Below are 21959 nucleotides of genomic sequence, written 5' to 3'. Positions count from 1 at the left end.
AAAGTTTAGAGCTATAAAAACAAATATTCATACCTGCAAAGTTTGAAACAGAAAAAATTTTTAATTTTTCATTTTTAACTAAAAAGAAGAAAAATAAGCTGAAAATACGCATGCCAAAACATTTAAACCAAAAAAAAAATAAAAAAATCTAAAGCTGAAAACAAAACCCTTAAATCGGAAAAGTAGTTTTGAACTTTTCTTTTTTTCAGTTTAAGTTTTTTTCCCCATGTGACCTAACTTTATGGCCCCAATTTAGCTCCATACAACTGAATAGATCATGATCGTGATTAGGGCTTCGAAAAATGTGACATTTGCAATATTTACAAAATAAACAACCTTACTGGCTTCTCCACGGTTTTACTTCAGCATCTCAAGGCTAAAAATGGTTCCTCAAGGAAAGAATTGCTAAAGACTTGGCATCAATTCAAATGAGAAGCGGTGGAGGTTCAGGTGTCTCTGTACTGATTTAAATGATCATCCTTACAGGATACACAGGAGGAATTGGAGAGAAAGGAGACCCAGGTCCACCAGGCTTAGACATCCCTGGGTCACCAGGTGACAGAGGGAGTCCTGGTTATCCTGGCCCCCCTGGACCAATAGGAGTCCCAGGACCCCCTGGAGGACCTGGAAGGGACGGCCCACCTGGATTCACAGGTAAAATAATGTTATCTGTAGCCTTGAATTAAGACACAGTATTCTTTACTACCTGGTATGCAGCATGTTGTGAGGCATAGCTTCGTTGAACAGTCCAAATATCTGTTGATCTTTTGATCTGATCAGTCGGTCAAATGCTGAATAATTTTTTTTTCCCCATGTACATTAAATGCATCGACGCAAAAGATCCATCTAGCATTTTCATCACTGAATGGGGAGCTAAGCTGCTAGTTTCATTAACATCAGAGACTTTTCAGTTTATGTTTTCTCCTAACGCACGTCATCTGATCTCTCTTGGGGCGCTGCAGGTCAGAAAGGTGACATGGGTCCAATGGGACCTCCAGGACCACCGGGGGGACCTGGCCCTCAAGGAGGACCTGGTGAACCAGGTCTTAAAGGTATTTACACAAAACCTAGTTTTGTTGGCCACCAAAGTTACCATCTGCTTTTGAGCTTCCTGTCAGCTTTAAAATTAAAGGGATATTTTACATATTTTAATAAATCCGAACTACATTTCGTCAGTCCCAGTTTAAGATTGAAAACATTTATTAATAAATAAGTAAAGGTCAAAGTACTTTGAACCACACAATCTCTTAGGTTCCTATGTTTCTGTGCCACAGGTGAACCAGGATTTTCAGGCAGTAACGGCATCCCAGGTGGACCTGGTTCTAAAGGAGAAAAGGGAGACCCAGGTCCCCCGGGACTCCCAGGAAGCACCGGGCCAATAGATTTAAGAGGAGCTAAAGGAGATCCTGGAGCTCCAGGTACAACAGAAAACATTCAAGCATCCCCTCCGTTACGGTGCTATCTTTAAATTTCCAGTAAACTCTCAGCATAAAAATACATTAATAAGGAATCCCCCCCCGCGTTTAGGATTACCAGGCCCTCCTGGACCCAAAGGCATTGCAGGTCTAGCTGGTGACCCTGGATCGCCTGGACAAGATGGACGCCCTGGCAGTCCTGGAGGGCCAGGTAAGGGGTTACGTCACGAATGGATGGACGGAGGATGGACAAATATTCTAACGCTAAAAAGACGTCGGTCCTTTGGCAACAATGTGTTTTGGCCGTAATTTAACGTCTTTATTTTGTGCAGGGCTTAAGGGAGAACCTGGTGCTCCAGGGAGTCCTGGTGGTCCTGGACCTCAAGGTCAAAAAGGCGCAATGGGAGATATGGGAATTCCAGGTGGGTGAGCTGTTTCCCTCCCTCTGCTGGTACCATCAGGATATTTTTAGATTGGTGTTAAACACATCGATATTAATGGGAAAAAGACATACACCCTTTTTCATTTGTACATTAGGAGATGTTTGAAAAGGATCCCGTTTTGCAAGGTTCTGAAATTGTTTTAATATAATATATATATTTCACACTGTGACCCGCTAAGGTACATGAAGGAATTTCTTTCTTTTGCATTTCTGCGCAATAAGTTTGCGTTCCCTGTCTGTCTGTGGGAACGGTCTTTTCATTATGACTATGAATTTCAAAAGCACCGTTAACGCCATTTAATGACAACATTTTTGACAAACTGACTATATTAAAACTTTGTAGTGTTAACAATAAAACTAAGCGATAGCAATTTAGTATGAAACGTTTTCTGTACTTGAACATTCGACCCACTGATTCTTTACTCTTTGACACAACAGGACCTCTGGGGTCAAAAGGCGTAGCAGGTCCTCAAGGTAGGCCAGGATCCCCAGGTCAACCAGGACCAGCTGGCCTCCAAGGACCAAAAGGTGACCCAGGTTCTGCTGGCGTTGGACCACCTGGACCCCCGGGACAAAAGGTGACAGAAAGAAGTGTTTCCAGTCCTTGTTTCACGTTATATTCAGGGTTCAGTAATGGCATGACAGACCTTGTCAATTCTCTCAAAAGGGAGATCGGGGTCAGCCTGGATATCAAGGAAGTCCTGGAGTTAAAGGAGGTCCGGGAGCACCTGGTCTTCCTGGGTTGCCAGGGCTACCAGGGGATAAAGGAGATATAGGCCCCGCAGGATTCCAAGGTGAGTGATTTTATTTTGGTACTCTCGGGAAATCTCTCATGTAGTCAAACAGACTGACTTGTCGTCTCTTGGTAGGTCCTGCTGGTATCCCCGGTCCAAAGGGTCTTGATGGTGGCCCTGGTCCCCCTGGTCTCACAGGAGCTCCAGGTAGACCAGGAGAGACAGGTCGAATAGGGCCACCAGGACCGGTTGGGGAGAAGGGCCAGCCGGGAAGAGATGGGATCCCAGGACCAGCCGGTTTCAAAGGAGAACCAGGTAGGTGGCAGTTCGTTTGGTGTGGATGCCCACTAAACATCTTTTGGAAATGTTCTGCCTGGCTCAGTTCATTGTTTGTGTCTACTCCAGGAAGTCCTGGCTTTGCCGTTCCAGGTCCTCCTGGGATTCAAGGGTTGCCAGGTAACTTATTTCCCATTATACTGTATTTTAGCCTTAAATGTTGTGCCACTGTTCTCTGCAATCACTGGTACTTCATGTGAAGGTGAAAAAGGAGACCCAGGCCCTCCTGGTCCTCCTGGAGGCACAGGATATTCCGGCCAAAAAGGGGACAGCGGCTCTCCAGGTCCCCCAGGTCGTCCAGGTGTCAGTGGCCCTCCAGGCCCCCCGGGACAGTCGTTCCAGGGCCCTAAAGGAAATCAAGGACCCCCTGGACCACCTGGAAGATCAGGTAAAGGGCTTGGGTGGCACTTGTTACCACATGGTCGGTTGGATGTACCTGCCTGGTTTTCTGATGTCAGATAGAAGAAGTCAATGAAGCTACAACATCTAAGCTAAAAGCTAAGCTAAAGCTAAGACATTCTAAAGGTATGCTTGGTAAAATGATTTCATACACACAAATCTTGAGCAATGACAGGATCCAGTTGTCTGTATCCCGCTCTCAGAGAACCAGGCAGAAGCTCCACATTGAATCTAAAGTCTGTCGTCACCGTGTTGGTTGATTTGCATGGGTCATTGTTTCACCAATCAGCACCGCCGGCCAGAGAGCCGTGCCCCCGCTCCGTTCCATTTTGAGCACCAGGTTTTCAACTTGACTCCAGAGCATGTTGGGATCCTTCCCTCCTCTTACACCCCTCCACGGTCTTCACCGGGATTTCCCTTTGTGCCGGAACGTTGCGTTCACATTGTTGTGCCCGAGTCGCCATCTCATGTTTCCTCTTTACCCAGTCCATCCATCCACATGTTTCCTCACTCATTTTCCCCGCTCTCTTTGATCCCATCTTGAGGCCTGGTGGAAACTCCTCATCCCTCCACGGTCCTGAGCTACGAGTGACTTTGTGTGTGTTTGTCTTTGCACAGCCTGAGTGTGTGTGTGGTTCCTGTTGATCATTTGTCAATTGGACTTAATCACCCAAGCCACAGACAAACTCAAAACACTCTCATAATGCTGTTTGATTTTGGATCAAACCGGCATGTTTTTTTTAGTTATTGCGTCACATTTGGCATTTCACAATTATAAATGAAAATGCAGCCATTGTTCAGCGGATGACAACTTCTGTCACTGACAGCAGGTCTGACGGATCAAACAACATGTGACAAACCAGAACGCTGTAATATCTGTGACTGGTTACCAGTCGAGCTGTGGCTCACCGCTAAGATGTGGGTTTACAGCATGTAGCATTAACAAATGGGATCTCCACTGAAATGTTGTTTCAGTGGAGATCAAAGGAAAGTAAACAAATCCTTTGGGGCATGAAAGGCTAACAGCTAGCCTAGCAGGCAGTGGAGTAGCAAATTTTAGTTATTTAAAACAACTCAAAATGGAAGTGTTTATATAGATGCTAATACAATGCTGTGTTAGGATTATTTAGCCTCTTAGTCTACTACTGCCAATGTTGCCCTGCAAAACAACACTGAATCAATCGGCTAATCGGATCAGGATGATATCCATGCAAGTACAAGACCTGGGGGGGGAAAAAGCAGAGGAACAGCCATCTTTGATCCAAAGAAAACTCACTATCAGCAAACCTGAAGGTCGGTAGCTGCATTGTAACTTGAATTAATAATTGTTGGCAACTAAGACAACAGCAGCAAACTCAGCGTAAGTTTAGATAGTTAATATCCATTGCCAGTGTTGTGTTAGACAGATATAAATATTTTCAGGAATAACTTATTGAAATTTCAAAGTTCACCAAAACCAAGGGGACTAGCTGTCAGCTTTTTGCCAAATTGTTTCGCTTTTCAAATAACTTTTGCCTGTGTGATGACAGATAGTTTACTGAAAACGGTCCACCGAGCCAAACTTCAGAAACATCTACATGTAAAAGGTCCAAACAGGATTTAATGCAGTGACACATAGCACAAGTTGTTTTATTCATATTTGCCACTAGACAAATGTGCATGTTTAATAATTTGATAGTTGCAATAATCATGCTGTAAATGTATATGTAGCAAACATGTTCGTACATTAATGTACATTATTGGATAAGCTGGCAGGGCCATCCAGAAGGCCTCGATAGGCCCTTTTCTATTCAGTGATGCTGAAAATGTTGGCAGTTTCTTTCAAATTCATGATCTGGTCATCTAGCTTTGCTGCATTGTTATGGTTTTAAGATGGACACATTTTCAGAGAAAACCTACAGTTTTACATTTCAGTGACAAAAGGAGACAGAAACCCGACACAGTTTTTTTTAGAAATTTTGTTTTTCTTTTCATTAAAAATCGCTATTTTCACAGGCACCACTGAAATTTAGATGCGTATAAAATTCATGTATTGCTTTTAAAGGGTAGTTAAATTCAGCAGATCGGAAATCTCAAATCGCAGTCGGTGCATCTCGATCAATCAACCCTGAATCTGGGCGAGACTATTTTTGAGTTTGTGACTGGCTTCACTGTCCTGACTGGGTTTTTGTCCCACCAATCAAGCCACCTGCATGGAGACTTGTTCGTCCCAACACCAGACGTCACACAGTGCTGGACAGAGTGGAAAATTGGACTGAATATAAATGGTGTGAAAGTCACTTCACATTTACAACGCCCACAGAGTTAAGCGGCTTCTTCATGTGAAAATTCAAACTGAAGAATTCGTAATGTCATTTTGATGTGTCTCCAAACTGGCAAGGAGGGAAATGATCTCTTCCTCTGCTCGTACGTCAGCAGTTTCAGTTTGCTACCAACAATGTCATTGATGTTTTTCGGCTCAGATGAAATTCATTTCCCTACAGACGTAAAGACATAAACCTGTGACGTCATTTCCACTAAACTCTGTCACTGTGTGAGGTCAGAAGGAAATCAAACGTCAGTATAAAAATGTGATGCTATGAGATCTTACCCCATGTTTCCTGTGGCTTGGCCCCGCCCACCACGGCGTGGCCGCTCCCTCCCCCGCCTCTCCACGTGACAACTTTCGCGTCCGGCTTCAAAGGCCCCGCAGGTCAGACGAACGGCATCCGGACTTTTCTTGCACGCTCTGATCCACAGTGACGGAGACAAAATCAACTGAAAACTCTGAATTTTCCTCCTAATAACTCCTTTCTCTCGTTTTTCATGCACGCTGATGATAGCGTAGTCCACGTTTAACAAGTAAGCACGTTTAGAAAAACAGTGAAAGTGATGATAACAGGTTGCAAAAGTCTCTTATGGGCAGAGTGGGTCAGCCTGGATCACATGGTCTGTCATGAAATCGAGTTCACTGAATCTTTTATCACAAGCATTCACCATGTGACTAACTCACCAAGGATTTGCGTCATTCTTCTTTCTTGTGGCTTCTGTATAATTCACAAAACCTCTATCATTAATTGTTGGATTAATTATTAACTTTTTATTTATTTAAAATGAAATGCATTTCCTTTAAGTTTTGTTTTTTTTGTTGTTGTTTTTTAGAATAGAGTGATTTCCAGAATCTCAACTTTTCGCCCACACCTTTAATCCCTGGACAGAAAATAATCTCTGCAACCATATATATATATATATATATATATATATATATATATATATATATATATATATATATATATATATTTTTTTTTTTCTTTTCTTTTTCTTTTTCTTTATTCCTAAAAATCATATCAGTGTTACCAAAATTGAATTGTTACTTCTTAAAAATTCCTGCTGTTACAGTTTTCTCTGTCTAAACATCTCTTCTTCTTTGTTTTTTGTTTTTGCCATGCGGCATCCTGGTATCGGTTTACCTGGGAATTCTGGGAATCCTAGGTCCTCCAGGTTAGACCCACCGGATCCTTGGTTTGGATTAAACATTGTCACGTCAACTTATGACTACAACATTGGGTGAAACATTAATGCCAGCAGCTGCGTGGTTGCCGTGGGAGCAAGACTTTCTTTGAGTTTTCATCGTGCATTCCAGTTTGCTTTAGCAGTCTGAGAAACAATCAAGTTCTTTAAATGAGATGCGACACTTTGATGGAGCTTTTTCCTCGCTAGGATGAATGGATTATGGCGGTGTCATTGTTTCATAACCCCTTTTTCATTCTACAGGACCAAATGAACATCTCAAGCTACTACTTAAACATACAGACACACATTAGTTCACAACTGATCATATTGTCCTGCTTATCATAATCCGATCATGTTTCGACTCTGAACAGTTTTCTTTCTGTGACGTGAAATATTGTGACATTTTTTTTTTGTTTTTAGAAACATTGTTTTGACCGTAAGAGTATAGGTCGCACAAATACAAATAACAAAAGGTGAACAAAAAAAAAAGTATTTTCTGAGACATTGCCAACACGTTTTTAATGTGAACACGTCATATTGTAGAAGTCTAAACTTAAGCATAATAATAATAATCTGTACTGTAAGTAAGTAACAAAGGGACTATTCAGATAAGCCAAAACAAGTACTTGACTGTAACTGAAGGATTTTATGGGCTTTCTAGACTATTGGAAATTGATCTCACATATCCATTGCATACAAAGACACAATGTTTGAAGTAAATAATACTACAACTGAGATTTATTCTACATCAAACCAAGAGGCTGGTTTTTTTTTTGTTTTGTTTTACATGTAGCTCAATTTACTGCAGCAGTAACAATAAAATATCATTATTTCATTCATGTCACGCCATGCAGACACTCAGTTTGCACCAATGAAGAATCACTCTATTTAAAATCCCAGTAGTCTGAAGCAGCTCCAACAGCAGTGGAGTACGACCAATTTTGGGAGTACTTTAGTTTATTTAGAAATCGTGGACGACGTAGAGAGTATGTGAATTGTTAACCCAAAATATGAAAAAAAAAAAAAGGGCTAAATTCACAACAACAGAAACTCACACTGCCGCTACGCAGTAGCAGCCTATAAAATTGACAAGAAAAAGATGTCATATTCTGCTGTTGCTATCAATTAAAGAACATGGCTCACCTCTTGTCCTCTGCATCTGTAGGAGCGCCTGGGCCAGTGGGTCCCCGCGGTCTCCCAGGAAGTGGCGGCGTTAAGGGAGAGAAGGGGAACCCCGGAAATCCGGGTCAGCCCGGCCAGCCTGGTGAAAAAGGAGAACTTGGTTTTTCGGGACCACCGGTGAGTTCCCGTTGTTGAAATAGCTACGGTATTTCCCCAACTGTTAAAATAGTAAAAGACACAGATACAGTTGTCAACTTAGATAAATTTTTTTCTTTTTTTTTTTTTTTACAAGGGCCCTGCTGGTGGTCCTGGTGGCCCTGGTCCAAAGGGAGATATAGGATTTACAGGCATTGCTGGGTTCCCAGGTTAGTTTACACCAACTCCTTTTGGCTACTTTCTTCAAAACTGGACGTCAGGCTTTCTGTGTTGACTTTATATGAAAACAGGAATCCTCGTTTCTCTCGTCTTTATCAGGAACAAAGGGAGACCGAGGACTTCCTGGTCCCATTGGACCTCCTGGAGATCCTGGGAGCGAGGGACCACCTGGTGGGTGAACGGCGACCTGAGCTACACGCAAGCTGAAAATTAAAGCTAATGGGTCATCATCTTATGAATTATTTCTACACAGGCCCTCCTGGAGAACCTGCGTCTTCGGTACCTATTGATTATGTGAAAGGAGAGCGAGGACCTCCGGGGCCACGAGGAAGCCCGGGTGCTACAGGCCCACCCGGTCCGACTGGACCCCCTGGATCCTCAGGTGGGTGGAGCAGCACTTTGGGGACGGGCGATGATGTAATTCAGTCTGATGTTAGTTGGTACATGTTGGATGTGTGAGTTAGTCTTGTGCTGTGTGGGTTTGTGTTGCGTTGTTTGGTGTCAAACAAAGAAAATGTCTTCAAATTTGCCTGAAAGTTTTTGTTGTTTTTTTTAAATTATTATTGAGATTATATTAAAGAGTGATCAAATCTGTATTTGAGGGATTATGATAAACTGTGAAGTATATCACAAAAGAGAAATTTTTTTTTTGTCAGCACAAAAAGAACCAGGATTTAAAGGGGCAGTATTATGTATCTTCCATTTTATAGCACAACGAAGTAACGATGTTACCTTCAGTTCAGTTGTTGTAACAACTCTATGTATCAAATGTAACTTAAAAGAAATTTGAGTTTGTCACAAATTTGTCAACTCCACAGAGCAACTCAAGAACTACTTCCTTTCTGACTTCAAAATAAGAGTCTCAACAGTGGGCACACGAGGGTTTGATTTTAAAGCACTCAAGACTCTAAGACTCAAGAAGTCTTAGAGCTTCGTTTTTGCCGCAACATTTCGCTTCACCCCTGCTAATGGCCGATCTGAGCGCTAAGTTTAAAACTGAAATGTATTTTTTTTTTCCCCCTTCTTCCAGGTGCTCCAGGTCCCTCTGGAGAACCCGGTTCACCTGGTCCCCCAGGCTTCAACGGCCCACCTGGTAGGAAGGGAGACACTGGACCCGCAGGGCCACCTGGTGAGTAATGTCATAAAAATAAAACAAACAAGTAAAAAGTCATCTTTAATTATGTTTTTGTTTTCATTTTCCTGATCACAATGCTCATGAAATCTACACATGATGTATAATGCATTTGTTGCTTTCTCTCCAACCAGGCCAAAAGGGCAACCCTGGTCCACCTGGGTCAGATGGTCCACAGGGTCCGCCGGGCCTTCCGGGCTCAGGGTCAGGAGCCCACGGCTTCCTCCTCACCCGACACAGCCAGAGTGAAATAACGCCAGAGTGTCCTTTCGGAACCAACTTCATCTACGACGGATACTCCCTGCTGTACGTGCAAGGCAACGAGAGGGCTCACGGACAGGACCTCGGTACGATGAAGCACTTTCTGTTTGCTTCAACGTTTATTCCTCTCCGACGTTTGACCCAACCCAAACTCCTCACCCGATGCAGGCACCGCCGGCAGCTGTCTGCGCCGCTTCAGTCCCATGCCGTTCATGTTCTGCAACATCAACAACGTCTGCAACTTCGCTGCCCGTAACGACTATTCCTACTGGCTGTCGACTTTGAAGCCCATGCCTATGTCCATGGAGGCAGTGACTGGAGAGAGCATCAAGCCTTACATCAGCAGGTAGGATGGGTGCTGTTGGGTTTTAAACGGTGGCTTTACGTGCGGTGGATAAACGTGTCTTTCTGTGTTTTCAGGTGTTCTGTGTGTGAAGCTCCAGCCATGGTGATTGCCGTCCACAGCCAGACCATCCAGATTCCCTCTTGTCCCGCAAACTGGAGATCCCTGTGGATCGGATTCTCCTTCATGATGGTAGGGTACCATTCGGACACGTGCTTGGCTTTGTACCCGATATTCCAGCAGCAGGGTTTCCCCCCAAAAAACTTGCTAAGAACGGTGGTTGGTGCGCTCGGTCAGTCATTCATTCAGCGGCCTGCCGTGTTTTTGAGTTAAAAAAATTGTTGAAAGTTGAGAGGAAATTTCAAAATATCACTTGATAATTATATGTTGTTGGGAGATGAATGCTTCAATACCGATTATAAAATCTATTTAAAAAATGCAAACATAAAAAAAAAAATAACTAAAATAAATAAGCAATACTTAGCTTTGTAGGGACCCAAGTAAAGCCTGGTGGCCCGCCAGGCTTATAATACACTAAATGGGCTCAGTTTGATTGGAGAGAAAAACAGCAACTTTTGTTTACATTTTCAGCTGCACTGTCAATCTAAACCAACTGAAAAACCTGTTCACTCCCTCGCCTGTGGCGGCGCTGCACCAAGAGTCACTGAAGGAAACGACACAAAAACCTCAGAAGATGATATGAGCGCAAATTCCTTCTTCCGCAAAGTGCAAGGAAAAGTGGAGAGGCGTCAGATTTTAGCGGATGTAGAATTTCTCTTTCGTCTTTGTCATGAGGGCACTGATTTGAGTTTCAAATCAACCCAGTTCCTGTGTGCGGGTCTCAGATGAACAACCAGAACTCTGCTCCTCTTCTCTCTCCCAGCACACCAGTGCAGGCGCCGAGGGCTCCGGTCAGGCCCTGGCCTCCCCCGGCTCCTGCCTGGAGGACTTCCGCAGCACGCCCTTCATCGAGTGCCACGGCAGAGGGTCGTGTAACTACTTCAGCAACTCCTACAGCTTCTGGCTGGCTACTGTGGAGAAACTTGACATGTTCAAGTAAGTTGCCACAAACCCAACTATATAATCTGTTGATTATATAGTTGGGTTGTTAAACAGGGTGTTCGGCTCATCAAAAGTCTTCAATTCATTTATCTGAAATTCAAAATGTGTTCAGTTCGTCTTTAAAAAGTCACTGTGTGACCTTAAATACATTAAATCCATGTCTCAAGTTTTGTTGTGGCAGGACTATTTATTCTCATGTTTTTGGACGTTTTTTGGAGGGTTTGGTTCTAGTTCTCGTTCTGGTGCAACTTTTCTGTCGGGCAAAGTTTAATCTTCATTGGATTCAGAGACTTTGGGTGGTTTAGGTTACTGGTACCCTTGCTAGCTAGTTAGCTTTTCAAACTTCTGTTGCCAACCCGTACGATGTTACATGCAAGTCTGTGCAAACAAAAGCTTGCCGCTACGGGGGTCAAGATAGTAGAGAGCTATTTGTGGCATGAGAAGCACAAAGCTGTGATTTTCTTTTGTATATTTCTATCTTAATATGGATGTTAAGTTTAATCCATTATGGTCTTAAAACAGTTATTTGAACTGGTCAATTTGAATTGGCGTGGCCAGTGCTAAAATTGTTAGCACTGGCTGCACTAATTTGAAATTTGTATTTCCAAAGGTTGTTGAACCTTCTAAATTACAAGTAATTACATTATTTTACTCTTAATTAAGCAAACTAATATAGAATGGAATATGAGTTTAACCGGTTCTCTTGGAAAAAAATGAGCAAAAGAAAAACACGTTGGAAAGCTTAAAGAAAAAAAATGCTGTTCATAATACAGTAGCAAATAATCAACTTTCAAGTATGTTTAATGTAAAATAATATAGTTTTTAATCACTGGTCCCATAATTCCTGGGAAAAATATTACTAAAGCATTTTTTTTCCCACAAATGTAAAATTGTATATTTTTTAAGTTAGTCTTTAAAAATTGTGTTTGTACTTTGCAGCCTAATTTGACTCTTCAAAATAGGAAAGACAAGAGAATGACATAGCAGGTTGACGAGAGAATCGGCCTTATTTCACCGCAATAAAACTACATGTATCTTTAGGCACATTTTCAGCATGGTGGATTTCTTTTTTGTTATTTTAAAAAAAATTTTTTACAGCTTCTCACATTTGTCTTCTGTCTCAACCGCCACACAGGAAACCCCAGTCAGAGACTTTAAAGGCTGGTAACCTACTCACACGTGTCAGCCGCTGTGTGGTCTGCATGAAGGCAACGTAATGCCACGAGGCGAGCGAGCGCTACCGGCGGCGGCGCCGGCGGCGGAGGGGACGCCCGATCCACAACGAGACACATTTGGATGAACGAGCGGGGATCCGGTGACCCGTCAACGGTGGCAACAAGGTGGAATTCCAATGGTGCATTGACTCCTGGGGAAAAAAGAAAAAGAAAAGAAAAGAAACAAAAAAAACAGAAAATCAGAAAACGTTGAAACAATGGTGCTACTGTGCAACACAGCTTATACGAGTTTAAAACAAAAAAAAAACTGACAAATATTCTTACATTTAGTGTTTGTTTTTCTTAAGAAGTACCTCAACAGGAAAGCTGATAAATAACTGCTCGATGGTGCCATGATGGATGTATGACAACAAAAGTTAATTTACCGCCCCCTATTTAAGGACTACTTTTGTTTCTTTCCTTTCTTTGAAATATCACAAAACATCTATTTTTCTACTCTTTTTTTTTTTTTTTTTGGCCTTACTGATGGTCTCCAATGGTTACCAAATCAGCACTTTGACTTTCGAACATCCAGGATGAGAGATGCACTGATGAGCTTTTCTTCACTGAGACCGACTGTCTTTTTCGCTTAAGTAAAAAAAAAAACCCAGAAAAAAAACAAAACAGAAACGTCTTTAGTTACTATCTGTCATTTACATCCCATTTCATGAAACTAACCCTGCTGTATCCCACCTGCTAACCACCAGCCCACACCTTAGTGCTCTTCCTTTTTATTTTTGTAAGTAATAAAATGTGTATATTCTGTAAAACACCTTTTTTCTTCTTCTTTTTTTTTTTTTTTTATCATATTAGGCCTGAAGCTGTACCAACTGTTTGTTGCGACAATTTTCCAGGTTGTTTTTTTTTTTTTTTTCCTCACACACACACCCACACACACACACAACCTTTGCTTTTATTCCTCACTCAGATATTGTACAAAGTAAGGCTTTTATGAATGGAACAGTATTTTATATATAATAAATTTATATTTGAGAAAAGAAACATACAAATATCCGTTTTTATTTTATTTTATTTTTGTTTTTGGCTGTGGGGAATTTTACGCCTGTTTTAACCTCAGAACTGTCAAAAAAAACAAAACAACAACAACAACAACAAAGCACATTTCTCACACGCTGTACCAGTTCCTTTTGATCCTTATCAAATCCCACTCACTTATTAATTTGCAAACTGAATAAATGCTGGTTGGATTAATGGTGTTGCTTCTAGCTAGTGTAATGTTACGAATTATTTGTGCACATACCATTTAATTAAAATTGTGACTAGTGAATTAGGAAGTGCTACATGTTTTGTTTTGTTTTTTCTAATATTTCCAGGTGCTGGACCGATCGATCTGTGAAAAGAGCTCCAGAGATTCGGGTTCAACCAAAATGTTTTAACCCACTTAACGCTGGCTTGAATTCAAACCTCGAAACGCAGGTTTCAGGGTCCGTGCATTTAAATGCTCCTCTCTCGGCGAAAGTGGTTTTAGGCGGGAGGGGGGGGAGAAATATTTTCCTGTGATTTTTATTGTTTGTTTTTTTGTTTTTTGTTTTTTCATAACTGCATTTACGAATTCTAATTTTGTCAACCTGCAGGCTTGATTAGAGATGTGCATTTGTCTGTTTTATTCTGTTTTGTTATGCTACTCAGAAGTTGTTATAAACTTTTAAAATCGAAATAAATACTATGTCTAAAGTCTTTGCTCTTAAGTTTTAAGTTTTGTAACCATGGAAGAATAGTTTGAGAGAGTTGAGGGCTTTTTTTTTTTGTTGTTTTTTTTTTGTTTTTTTTTACAAATGTAGTTGTAATTTTAGCAGCATGCTACGTTTAATTGGTGCTATACCAAGAAAAATGTCAGATCACATCAACAGTAGCAGAAAATTTACAGTCAATACGAAACATTTTATGCTGCCCTTTTTTCATTTGGCACAAGTGAACTTCTGATTTTTGGCCCCAACAAGTCCAACCACAATGAGTTTTATTCTGCTAGAACGCCATTCAAACACCCGTGGAAAGTACAACATTTTCCATATCATCAGGATTATTGCCGGACACCTAACAGGTTATGGCATCTGTCAAGAGGCAGGACCTCAACTACAAGCTATTTCATCACAGACACATTAAAACATGGCGCACACGCATTCCCATTCTCAATTTAAAATGCATTTTCCTGTAAAATAATTTGCTTTGGACAATGTGATAACACCAGAATACCTCGGGGTGGGAAAAATATGGATTTATCAGAGTTCTCCCAAAAAAAGGCATGTACCGAATTGGGCATTTTACCAGATAACCCAGAAAAGCCAAGATATGTACTGGAATAGTTAGAATAAAAACTAGGCATTCACCTGAGTACCCAGAAGAAAACCCTACAATTTGTGGGAATACAAAACCCAAAGTAAACCTACGCCTTTGCTCCAGTGGGAGAATATCTCCTACTGGAGAAAATTTACTCAAGTATATTTTACCCTTACTTCTGAATACTATACCCACTGGTACCCAAAGAAAGCCTGGCGAATACAGGGGTCACCCAGAATAAACCTATACATGTGCTGGAACACTTAGGAAAAAAAAAAATCTATATTCTACATTCCTTCCATTTATTGGAACACCCAGAGAAAAGAGCAGGTCTCTAGTGGATTGCCCGGAGAAATCCAGAAGGTATCAAAGTGTGCAAAGAAAACCCAGAGGTGGCAAAAGTATCCAGAAATAGTGCTCAAGTCAATGTAGCAATACCACAATATATTTTTACCCAAGTAACAGTAAGAAGTGGCTGTCTGATGCGTCACGTGGTGCAGTAATTAGAGCGGGAACCCTACGGACCTCGACCTGGCCGCCCCAACTCCCGTCTTTGGTTCCTTGGCCGCATGTTGTTGGCTTACTTTGGAAAAGAGGTGGCTAGTGCTGAAAAGTTTTTTGTTTTTTTGTTTTTTTTTGAGTAGCCATCCAAGAAATTGTAAAAGTAACTGCACAGAATCCATCCATCCATCCATCCATCCATCCATCTTCTTCCGCTTATCTGTGGTCGGGTCGCGGGGGTAACAGCTTCAGAAGGGAGGCCCAGACTTCCCTCTCCCCAGCCACTTCCACCAGCTCCTCCGGAGGAATCCCAAGGCGTTCCCAGGCCAGCCGAGAGACAGTCCCTCCAGCGTGTCCTGGGTCTTCCCCGGGGTCTCCTCCTGCACAGAATGTCTGATTTATTTAATAGTGATAAGACAGGCAAAAATATTACAAGTACTGGTAGGTAATGTGTATATATTTTAGAACAGGGTTAAGTTCTTTCAGAGATAAATAAATAGGATCTACTGGATCTTTTTGAACGAACTGGGTAACTTGTTACATTTAACTGACAAATTACATTTACTATTGCAATATAAAATAATGCACTTTTAGGAGGAGATTTACGCCACCCTACTTTTTACATTTCCTTGAGTATTATTATGAAGCATCACTATTCTTACTTGAGTAAAATTTCAGAAGACTCTACCCACTGCGAACAACTTCGCTGATTGAAGAACAAATATGTTGCGAACAAAAATTCAGCAGACACAAAGCTACGATTTGTTCCGTTTCCTGTATCTAATCAGGTTGAAGAAACCAGTCATCAGTACCACAAAATGGCCACCAGATGGCAGCGTTACTAACATCTCACAGCGGGCTCGTTTCTCCTCCTGCTCTGAGCAGAATTGATGCATGACAACACGACTTACTGAGAGTTCCCAGGTTTATAAAAATATACAACTGAAGTAACTTTTCCTCAACAGGTCTACATGACCAAAATGCTAAAAATGACAAAAGAAGCTATTCATTCACTGAGGATGGCGTCAGATTTAACGTTGGTTTTTCAGTACTAAATCATAAGTTGATGTCAGGTTGCAACAACCTGACATCAATTTTACGCACTCACTTCAATGGCTGATTTAAATGAAATAATCATTAAAATTACATCAAAAATAGAATGTGATTTAGAGGGAGAATAACAGATGAAAACATTTTCATAAAAAAAATGCGGATCTGTTGTTTGTTTTTGTTTTTTTTGGATTGCGACTGGTGTATAGATTTAAAAAGATCTCAGGGTGGCAAGGTGTACGTTACACTAATGCACATTACGCATGGTGTACATGTGTAATGCTTTTCTCAGGGCACTCCACCCACAGCTCAAAGACATGTTTGTTATTGAACGATAGTGCCCTGGTCCGGCTTTGTCAAATTCATTTTTTTAGTTTCTCCTGCCTGCACTGTTTTCCTACGGATGCAACAACTGGTTTGGTTTGGTTTGGTTCTCGGGTTTCTTTAGTACTCTACTTCCAGACTCAATGTAGAGAGGGTCGCAGATTTGTTTCTCGGCGTTCATCCAGGTCTGTTCCCTCAGAGTCATAAGCTGTGTAAAGCTGCAGCTGCTTCTTGGCAATACATGCTGATCTTTTGTTTAAGCGCACTGCCTTGGCTTCGACTCCGTGTGCTTAAAGGAAAGACAGTGACGCACGATTGAACACCAAAGCACCGCACTGCCTAGAAGGTCCAAGGTGTTCAACACAAAGGCTGAACAAAGCAACCTGATTTTAAAGAACACAGAAGTTTTACATGGGTTTCTTCTGATCAGTCGTAATTGAGCTCTTTCATCCAAAGCTCAATGAGCCACCCTGGATCAGTTAGTTGTGACAGCAGTTCATTATCTGCACAAAATACCACAACAATTCAGTCTTTGTGGTCATTTTGTTGTCTGTGACTTCTATACCTTTTTCTTCTTCTGTCAAATACCATGCGCAACACACACGTGAACAACAAAAGAATATAATTCTATAAGAGTTATCACGGAACATCTGCATAACATTCCCAAATTGTGCACAGTAACATGCCTGCACAAAATATCACAGAAATTCAGTCGTTGTGGACAGAGAGCCTGTGGACAACAAACGAGAGCTCTGTTTTGCCTGGAACACAACAGAACAGTTAGCTGCTAGCTTAGCCGAAAGCATGGACCTAAAATCACGGCAAATACAAAAAGAATTCAACAATAACTACCAGCGAAACATGGCGAAAACAAAACAAAAAGCAGCACACACAACATAAAATAGTTAGCTTTTAACTCTCAAGTACTCTGAGACCAATTCTATTATATTTTGTCCAGTCGGATGAGGTTTAACAAAGGCTCGTATTAGACCCCTTAGACGTCGGTTTACAACCATAATCCTTATTGTATTCTATTGGGATGTTTGCTCATAAACAAAAGGTAATGCATAATTGTGATGGGGAAGGAAAAGGATGCATATGTTTAATGTTTTACAAATAAAACCTTAAAAGTTTGGCAAGTTATCTATATTTAGCCTGTGACAGACTGGTGACCTGTCTAGGGTGACCCCGCCTCTCGCCCAGAACGTTAGCTGGAGATACGCACCAGCACCTCCCAACCCCACTAGGGACAAGGGTGTTAGAAAATGGATGGATAGATGGATCTATATTTGGCCAGTACATCTCTACCGTCCTTGCATTTCCATCTAGGTCTGGCCTAAGCTTGGGGTACTTGGGTCCTAGCAGGTATGTCACTAGGGTTTTGGGCAGGTGTCCAGGCCCACTTATGTCTTTGATACATAAGTGGGCGTTGGGGCATATTAAGTCGGCTGACTCATTAGGCACCAATGTGCCTCATTAGACACATTGTATCATTGGTCTCCACCAATGAGAAATACAAACACAGTCTCATTGCACCTGCTTTCTCCTTTATGTGAACTCAGCCTGGGCGTTTAATGTCTTATGTGTTCTTGGAGTTGTCAGAATGTTTGGGAAAGTGTGGCTTTTTTCTGGGGTGGGGTGTGGTTGGGTAGATGTTCTTGGATATGATTGGGTTTGTTCCAGTTCCTGGTATTTTTTGATTCCCGTCCTGATTGGAGGCAGGGCAACAGGGGTCATACAGATCTGTATGGTTTGGGTGAGCTGGCTCTAACAGGAGTTGCTTCAGGAAGGGGTGGGCTTGGCTTCTTGTTGGGTTTTGACTTTGGCCTTGTGAGCCTGACTAGCCTGGATGTTAGTGAATCCACATCTGGAAGGGGATACAACCTTTTTTTACGGTGTGCAAAATGTGCAAAACCTTAGTGGATTAGGATTTACTTTTTGTTGCAATATTAAAGTTAAAGAGTTAACTGATGTTGCCACTTCAAATATCTGCTTGTAGTAATCAGAGATCCTTTGGGAATATTAGCTCCTAATCGCTTGATCTGCATAGTTCCTGGAAAGCCATGTCTGTGCTACATAAATAGAAAACTTTCTTGGATGGGAAGGAGGAGGCGAGGATGGAGCTCCCTGGAGATGGATGTAGTTGTTGATTGGCAGTGGGGTCATGGCCCCGGAGGTGACAGGTCTTCTGTCATCTTCTAAAACATCTGTTTTGTGCGTGCGTGCGTGTGTGTGTGAGTGTGTTGAGGCAGTCGAGTGGATGTGTTCCAAAGAATCTGGATGAACTTCCTGATGAAGATGTCAACAGATGAAAAGATTCATAGATAAGACCAGTCGTCATCTAGGGTCTGAACTTTGGCCTACATCACGCAGCTTTTAGACGCATCGGACACTGTTTTGAAACTCTAGCACCAGACCCATTTCGGCTTACCATTTTGTCCATCACGAATGAGACTGCGCCATGTCACTGGCTGTCATTATCCATGCGCACACAAATCGCATCGCCCTGTCGCTCCAGGGCTTGCTGCTGATGTCTGTCAACAAAGGAATGGTGGCTGCTCTGCCCCAGGGCAAGTGCTTAGCTCGTTGGAAATCATCCAGTGCTTAGCTAGGTGGAAATTTATCTGCAGGATTAAGGTTACATTAGAAAGCGCCACCTAAAGGTCACGGTGTGGCGCACTCCAGTCGACAATCTCCGCCATCAACTCCTGAACCTTTGTTTCACACAAACACGCCCATGAAAACACACACTCGGTGATGTGATGTGGAGTTAAGCCTTAAAGCCTTGTGTTGTAGATGATGTCAGCCACCCTGATGAGACAATAATCCAAGGTTTTCAGTTGAGGAAGACTGAGATGGGCAGGGATCTTCCTCATGAGCTGGATTAGCCTTATGTTAAGCAGAATACCTTTTTAAAATTATCCATCCATTTTCTGTTCACCCTTGTCCCTAATGGGGTCAGGAGGGTTGCTGGTTCCTCTCCAACTAACGTTCCGGGTGAGAGGCGGGGTCACCCTGGACAGGTCACCAGTCTGTCGCAGGGCAACACAGAGACATACAGGACACACACACACTCACACCTAGGGAGAATTTAGAGACCAATTAACCTGACAGTCATGTTTTTGGACTGTGGGAGGAAGCCAGAGAACACGGAGAGAACCCACCATGCACAGGGAGAACATGCAAACTCCATGCAGAAAGACCCCGGACCGGGAATCGAACCCAGGACCTTCTTGCTGCAATGCAACAGCTCTACCAACTGCGCCCTTTTTTAAAATTAGAAGCTGCTTAATTATTGACTGAGGAGGTTTTTGAGTATCATGTCTATTAAACAAAAAATGATAGACCCTTTTCATTACAAACCTCTGAGCCAGTCTAAGATCTTTTATATTTCCTTTATTTTCTTGCAGGATTGTGCTCATTACCTCCATCCATGTTCACATAACTTTGACCAGATCCTCTGAAAAATTTAAATACTTCATCACATTTCATCAGGGAGATGTGTTCAGGATAATGTTTTTTATGAAGCCCAAAAAGTTCATATTTGGTCTAATCTAGAGTACCTTCTTCCTCGTGTTGCCGTGAGCCATGTTGCTTGTGAGAAAAGCCCTTTCTTTTAGCAACATCTCTCTTCTTTCCCATCTTCTAATTAAAGATAAAATGGTTTTAGTGCATAACAAATAGTAGCCTCGTGTGTCAGATTATCCCATCTGAGCTGCAGATCCTCCAGAGTTACGATGGAACATGTTTCAGTGGATCCATACACAATGATATGTTTCGGTGTATCATCTATTTCTTTTTTAGATGACCAAAGCCATTTATTGGGGGGCACTGCAGAGTTTGAGATGTGGCCATTCTCCCTCAGTTTGTGTCATTGAAACAGAATTAGGACTCAAGATGAGCTCAGTTTGCTTCCTAGCCTACTGTACAGGAGGACAACAGAACATGTAAGTGCAACCCCAGCCTGTTGTTTTTGCAGAGGACCAGAACTTTTCCCCAAGCGGACCAGCTTCGGAGGACTTTGGCTTGTTTTGACAGTTGGACTTTGAGATGTCAGGTCGGACTCCTGAGTTGGATAAACAGTGTTTGTCTTTGACTGAACTCCCCCCCCCCACAAAAAGGCGCTTCAGGAATGAGGAAACGCTCGCTTGTTTTTCTACAGCTTTCATTAATAGGCGACATGGGTCAAAGGTTCACCATACAGTAAAAGAGAAGAACGGTTTAGTTTTGTTTCGGAACGAAGACAATAAGATGCCTGCTGCAGTCAAGTGATCATAAATGTTTAGGCGTTTAAACTGTCGTTCATTGATTCATCATCAAGTGATGTTTTTTTTTTTTCTAGATAAAGTACCGGTAACATTGATGTGGGCACTGACGAACCTTAGACAATCCTCAGGTACAAGGATTGTCTAATCCTTGTACCTGAGGATTAGACAATCCTCAGGTACAAGGATTGTCTTGTACCTGAGGATACATTAATTCATTAATTCATTAATGAATTAATGTTCATTAATTCATTAATGAACATTAATGAATTAATGTTCATTAATTTGAACATTAATGAATGTTCAAAAATTTCGGAACACCTTCACTTCTGTTGGCATTTCAAGACAAAACAAAGAGCCTGGAAGGTCTGCCAAGTATCTGGAGCAAAGCATCCACAAAGCACACAGTGCAGGGGTCATCAGCTGGGTTCAGCTGTGGGCCAGTGTTTTTCCACATTACATAACTGTGGGCTTCACAGTGGACATGCAGGTGTCACTTGTACATGTGGAAAGTCTATACTTCTATCTGTGGCTCAGATCCAGCCAGAGAGGCGTCTGTACAGTGAATAATTAGCTTTTTGTTCGTTCGCTGCTTCATCACGGTGTTCATTTGGTGAGGTATGTATGGAGCTGAGATTAAATGAAATAAATTGATAAAACATCTTAAGGGAAAAAAATGCGTTAGAGAATGAGCTATTGGGTGGGTACAATGCTTATGTCACCATATGCTTTCTGCCATTTTCATTGGATTTGAGGCTGTTTTGATGTGACATTTTAAGACAAAAGGAAAATAGAAATTCCAATCTATATTCTTACCTTTGACTCTCCTAAAATACACTAAAATATTCCTTTTTTTTTCAACAATATTCACCTTTTTTGGGATGCATCTGTATTTTTACTTGACATTACTGTTCGCTGCCTTGAAAATGCAGTTCTGCTGCTCCATAATACCCACATTCCCAAGAATACTACAAATCAGGTAAACTGTGAGATTATTTAAAGATGCAAAGGCCCATACACATTTTAAACATCTAATTTAAGAGCTAGTATGAAAAAATTATGTTTTTGAAACTTTATTACAACTTCTATTTTTTTTTATGTGGGTCTGGGAACTCCACCCATGGACGAATTAGTCTTGTTGTTGTCTTTTAATTCTCTGATATTTTGTCAGGTTCTTGGTTTTTTCCAAGTATT

General features: G+C 41.7%; 1 protein-coding gene across 2 annotated transcripts in view; it reads left to right on the top strand.

Moving 5' to 3' along the window:
• The window catches only part of col4a5 (collagen, type IV, alpha 5 (Alport syndrome)), a 55156-nt gene extending 41131 nt beyond the window's left edge, over positions 1-14025 (top strand). Inside the window, exons 30-51 of one of the 2 annotated variants that reach the window (XM_044098305.1) lie at positions 487-654; positions 963-1052; positions 1275-1418; positions 1528-1626; positions 1748-1837; positions 2296-2435; positions 2525-2651; positions 2727-2906; positions 2997-3047; positions 3130-3315; positions 6010-6018; positions 6798-6806; positions 7984-8117; positions 8233-8305; positions 8415-8486; positions 8569-8697; positions 9346-9444; positions 9582-9794; positions 9877-10054; positions 10129-10243; positions 10935-11107; positions 12249-14025. In XM_044098305.1, the coding sequence (XP_043954240.1) occupies positions 487-654; positions 963-1052; positions 1275-1418; positions 1528-1626; positions 1748-1837; positions 2296-2435; positions 2525-2651; positions 2727-2906; positions 2997-3047; positions 3130-3315; positions 6010-6018; positions 6798-6806; positions 7984-8117; positions 8233-8305; positions 8415-8486; positions 8569-8697; positions 9346-9444; positions 9582-9794; positions 9877-10054; positions 10129-10243; positions 10935-11107; positions 12249-12330 (2561 nt within the window). In that variant the 3' untranslated portion in view covers positions 12331-14025. The remainder of the gene's footprint in view (positions 1-486; positions 655-962; positions 1053-1274; positions 1419-1527; positions 1627-1747; positions 1838-2295; positions 2436-2524; positions 2652-2726; positions 2907-2996; positions 3048-3129; positions 3316-6009; positions 6019-6797; positions 6807-7983; positions 8118-8232; positions 8306-8414; positions 8487-8568; positions 8698-9345; positions 9445-9581; positions 9795-9876; positions 10055-10128; positions 10244-10934; positions 11108-12248) is intronic. The other variant, XM_044098306.1, reaches the window with a different exon arrangement.
• Positions 14026-21959: the final 7934 nt, after the last annotated feature.

Source organism: Gambusia affinis, linkage group LG18 (genome assembly GCF_019740435.1).
Source record: "Gambusia affinis linkage group LG18, SWU_Gaff_1.0, whole genome shotgun sequence".
In the NCBI taxonomy this organism is placed as follows: domain Eukaryota; kingdom Metazoa; phylum Chordata; class Actinopteri; order Cyprinodontiformes; family Poeciliidae; genus Gambusia; species Gambusia affinis.
This window is presented reverse-complemented; position numbering and strand designations above follow the sequence as displayed.